Here is a 5,168-nt window from a genome sequence, read left to right as displayed (position 1 = left end):
GGAGCGAGAATCATGTCAATAATCCTAGTGGGCGGTCATGAAGTAACGAGAAACCTGAGTGAATCGAGTGATCAAATATTGATGCACATTGATGTATATGCGGATTTCTTGAGAACAATAACACCGCAAACCCGTTCTAGAGCACTGAGAGCATTACTCACGAGAGTGGTGGCAAATCAATTTGCATAGACAACAGGTACACGGAAGCTTATGGTCCGCATGAGATCATGTTGAACATAGATGGAATAAACATCTATACAAAGACGATGATAACATGTGATGAGGATCTAGCTGGACAAATCTATGTTGGTAGAGAAAAACTAAAGGTGCAATTCTCTGGGCACTGTGCTATGCTGGAAGAGAATGCCATGCATCTGGGAACGGAAGCAGACGTATCGGCACACGTATTGGATATAAGCGGAAGGAAGACGCAACTGCGTGGGTTGTTGGACACGGGAGCCGTCTTGAGTGTAATACCAATTGACACATCGGGACGGAGGCGGACGTATCAGCACACGTGCTTGACATAAGTGGCAAGAAGACTCGGTGCACATCGGGACGGAGGCGGACGTATCAGCACACGTGCTTGACATAAGTGGCAAGAAGACTCAGTGCACATCGGGACGGAGGCGGACATATCAGCACACGTGCTTGACATAAGTGGCAAGAAGACTCAGTTACGCGGATTACTTGATACGGGAGCAGTCTTGAGCGTTATATCAATCGAAACTTGGGAGCGAATGGGTTTCGAGAACGATGACTTGATAGACTCGAGATTACGGCTGTCAGCTGCAAACAAAAGGGCGCTGCGGGTACTAGGCAGAACACCAATAATAGCCCTAAACCAGGGGAACGCAACCTGTGGATGATTTTTCTGGTGGTGGAGAATCTAGATGAGTCTGACCAATTCATTTTAGCCAGAGATTTCATCAAAATTTTCGATGTAACAATTGATCTTAACAATGTGATGTTCAGGAATGGGAACCCTGAAAGGAAGAACGTAATTAAACCGGTAAGTTTGATAATGGCGAATAAAAATAAGGCTCCAGTTTTCTTGAGTTGGAGGGTAAGGCTGAAAGCGAATGAGGCGGAAATAGTAAGTTTGCGGATGAAAAACTATATTGAACTAAATGACAATAAACAAGTATGTATATTACCGAACCCAAACAGTCAAAGTGCTGTTATTTTACGAAGATCCTTCTCGATAACCAAGAGTGGCCTCTGTGTCAGAGTCTTGTTGAATACTCTTGATATGACAATCACAGTTCAGAGGAGGAGGAAGCTTGGATAGGCACTGCCCGTAAAAACTAGATATGAAATGACTGAAAATATGAAAAAAAAAGTTCTTGATTGCCCGAATCATAGGGATAAATATTGTATTTTGAGAGATTGAAGAAAATAAAATGTTCATCAGGTCTTGTGAAGTTATTCAAGTCAGAGACAGACGATGAACTTTCGAGCTGATCGAATTTTCCAGAAAGACCCACACTAGAAGAATTAGAAATGAATACACCTACGGGACATTTGAAGGGAAAAGTAACAGACGAACAGCTCGAAGCTATCAAGGATGTTCCAGATAGGAATCAGGATGGTTTTTCGAGATATATGGCAAACATTGGATGCTTCAACTACTTTGAACATGAAATAGAGCTAGAAGAGTCGGCGGTACCGCACAGGGAGGGGGCGAGGCGTATGACCCCAAACAAATCGGATGCATCTAGAAAAGAGATAGAGACCCTACTAGAGTATGACATGATAGAATCATCCAAATCACCGCGGGCGTGTGGAGTAGTGATAGCTAAAAAGAAAGGAGACCAACTTAGGTTTTGCTGTGACTTTCGATATCTGAACTCCGTCACGGTGAAGGATGCTTATCCCATAACCTAGAACAGATTAGAGTCTTTCAAATTTAGGCGACGCCAACTTTTTTACAACTCTTCATCTAGGGTCGACTTTTTCAATGAGGAAACAGGATAGGGACCAGACTGGTTTTGCATGCGAGCTGGGATTGTTTCAATGAAAAAGAATGCCCTTTGGACTTTGCTATGCGACAGCCACCTTCCAATGACTGATGGCACAGGCACTGACAAGCGTAACGAAGAAATACGGGAATTTAGTAATGTGCTACGTAGATTACGTGGTGACTGCAACAGCTACCCTGGAGGACCACATTGAACGACTGGTTGAGGTGTTCGCTTGCATGAAGAGAGCAGGACTGAAATGCAAGCCATCGAAAAGTGAGATTCTCAAGGACTCGTTTAGATACCTGGGGAGAATGGTGGACAAACATGGCATTAGACCAGACCCAGAGGCAGTGCTGACTTGGAAATCACCAAAAACAGAACACCAGTTGATGAGCTTCTTGGGTTACGCAAACTACTATAGGGTGTTCATCAAGGACTATGCGGACAAATCATACCCAATGCAACAACTCATGAGGAACATAGGAAAGAAATTCACGTGGAATAACGCGGCTGAAGATTCATTTCAGAGAAAAAAGAAAGAACTGTGTGAAGCACCTGTGCTAGACATGCCGACAGAGAAAGGGATGTACGTGCTGGATACCGATGCATCGGCAGTAGCGATCTCGGGCATACTCCATCAAGAACAAGAGTGGAATGGAAAAACAGTGTTGAGACCGATCGCCTACGGGAGCAAAGTCTTGACTGATACGGAAATGGAGTACCGAGCACCCAAAGCGGAGATGTTTGCGGTCGTCACTTTTGTGGAAAAATACAGGACATACCTGGGTATGAACCAATCATGATGCGGGTTGAATGAGCACTTAGCTGGCTGAAAACGTACTCAATGGACCAGAGTTACATCGGATGTGCGGCTGGATGGATAGTGCGGCTGGATGGTTACAATATGATCATTGAACACAGAACAAGGGATATGCACCAAAATGCTGACAGCTTGAGCAAGAAGACGGAATTCTACGAGAGACAAGAGCAAAGGGAGGCTGATAGACCGGATATCAAAGATGGGTTTTCTTTTATGGACAAGGAAACATATGACACTATACCACTCACAAGATGGCTAGACAAGTCAGGAAAACCGATAGAGGACCATCCCGAATTACCAATTGAACATGAGGCGAAAAAAATTCTCAAAAGAAATTTAGGGATGCCAATGGAAATAATGCTCAAAACCAAGATAGTGAGGGAAACGCTGAAGGCAAAAAGCTGCGACCTCGACGAAGCGGAAACAGGAAAGGTAACGGTAGGAGGGGATCTAAGGAAACTACTTGAGAGACTAGCACATGAAAAACCGGTGAAGACAGACCGGAAGTAACCATCTTGAAACGAGGGGAACTGAAACATGACGGAGACTTGATGAAGAGCAAGAAGGTTGTGCAGACACTAGTCGAGAGAATCCCGGAAGAAGTACTCAGGCGGATTACGATACAAAATAAGAGAGTTGAACGTTCAAGGAGGAAGTTGAGCATCTGGGACCAGATCAAGAGTCTGGGGAGTGGCCGCAACGAGGAAAAGATGGCGAGGAAGAAAATTTGTCCAGGGAGTCGGAAGAATGGGATGATGGTTCGGAGGAGAGTGACGACGACCAAGACAGTCTCTGCACAATATTGGCTGAAGAGAAAATGAGGTATCACGACAGGGAGTTGCAAACAGATCCATCGTCAGGGACGTACAAACTGGAACATGATGACGCGTATAGAGGTGAAGAGCTTGAAAAAATAGCAGTGTCAAGAAAACCATTCATGGAGCTATCTTGCAATTCGAACATCAGAACGAATCTAATACCAGAGGAGGACAGAGAGATCTTGAGAAGGAAAGTTTATGAGAAGCTCAAAGACGACATCCACAACACAATCCTCGAGAGCTGAACGGTCAAATGATGGCATTGAAGGAGCACGTCAATCTGATACAAGATCAGGTACAGGCTTTCGGATCTGATACGAGCACAGAAGAATGATAAAACGACGAGTAACCTCTCGAAATGGATTCGGACGGGAGTAAAAGAGAAGGGAGACTTGGAAGAAGGTAGTTACAAGATCTTGAACCGGTTCTACAAGGAGAGAAAGGAATTACTCTATCACACAGCTGATGGCGTAGTAGCCTGTAAAAGAAAAGACGAAGACAAAATTCTACACAAGCATAAGCTCATCATACTACCTCAGCTATACCAAACAGAAGTGTTGTTCAGATCGCATGACCAAATGGGACATCAGGGGATAGACAAAGTTCAACAAAGATTACTTCACAGATTTGATTGGCCAGGTCTGAGGAAACCTTGTGAAAAATGGGTGAACGCATGTCTGTCGTCCTTGCAGGTGAAGGACCCTAGGAAAATGAAGTTCCCACATAAGTCTGTGGAAAGCTCGGAGTTTAACGAAGTCGTGTAGATAGACCGTAAGAAGATCTGCATGACTGACTCGGGATATAACCAGATACTAGTAATTATAGATCATTTCACAAAACTGGCAGAAGCGGTACCATGTCAGACGGCATTCGCGGAAGAAACTTGTAAATCACTTGATAACGCATTGGATTTCACGATATGGCTGTCCGATCACATTCCAATCGGACAATCGGAAGGCATTTGTGGGGGAACTGACAAAAAAACTGATGAGAGGGTCCCACATTGCACAGGCCCATTCAACGACCTACCATCCATTAACAAATGGATTAGTGGAGAGACAGAACAGAACACTAGTGAACATACTCCGGGTGTTTTGCTCGAGATATATGACTGACTGGGACAAATATCTGCCGCAGGTGGTGGGGGCGTATAACAGCACGGAACACTCAACAAATAGGATCAGTCCTTTCATGATGTTGACAGGTAGAGAGAGAGAGAGAGAGAGAGAGAGAGAGAGAGCTATGCCCCTGACCTTCTTCTATCCGGAGTATGATGGAAAGAAGACGTCGCCTCAGGCATATGTGAAGGAGGCAGGCAGGAGACAACAAGATTGGGTAAAAATACTTCAAGCGAAGCCGTGTGCTGTGGGACAATAAGTCTGGGTGTTCCAGAACAACATAGTTCCTAAAGGGACAAAGAAGCTATTGAAGAAATGGAGAGGGCCATTCATGATAACAGAAGTGCACCAGCAGGGTCAGTTCTATCGCTTGAGCACAGGGCGTGCGGCGCACTACGAGAATCTGAAGCCTCACGTCCAATTACCGGAAAACTGGTGCGTACCACAA

At 44.8% G+C, this 5,168-nt stretch overlaps 1 protein-coding gene across 1 annotated transcript; it reads left to right on the top strand.

Annotated features, from left to right (window-relative positions):
- Nucleotides 1-1,503: 1,503 nt before the first annotated feature.
- On the top strand, nucleotides 1,504-1,887 carry LOC134839994 (uncharacterized). The gene has a single exon (XM_063855622.1). The coding sequence runs from the start codon at nucleotides 1,504-1,506 to the stop codon at nucleotides 1,885-1,887; it is 384 nt and encodes a 127-aa protein (XP_063711692.1).
- The last annotated feature ends 3,281 nt before the right edge of the window (nucleotides 1,888-5,168 follow it).

The sequence above is a fragment of the Symsagittifera roscoffensis genome, chromosome 2 (assembly GCF_963678635.1).
Source record: "Symsagittifera roscoffensis chromosome 2, txSymRosc1.1, whole genome shotgun sequence".
Taxonomy (NCBI): Eukaryota; Metazoa; Xenacoelomorpha; order Acoela; family Convolutidae; genus Symsagittifera; species Symsagittifera roscoffensis.
This window is presented reverse-complemented; position numbering and strand designations above follow the sequence as displayed.

Coding starts and splice junctions, on each gene's coding strand:
- LOC134839994 (XM_063855622.1), top strand. CDS start 1,504: ATGAATACACCTACGGGACATTTGAAGGGAAAAGTAACAGACGAACAG.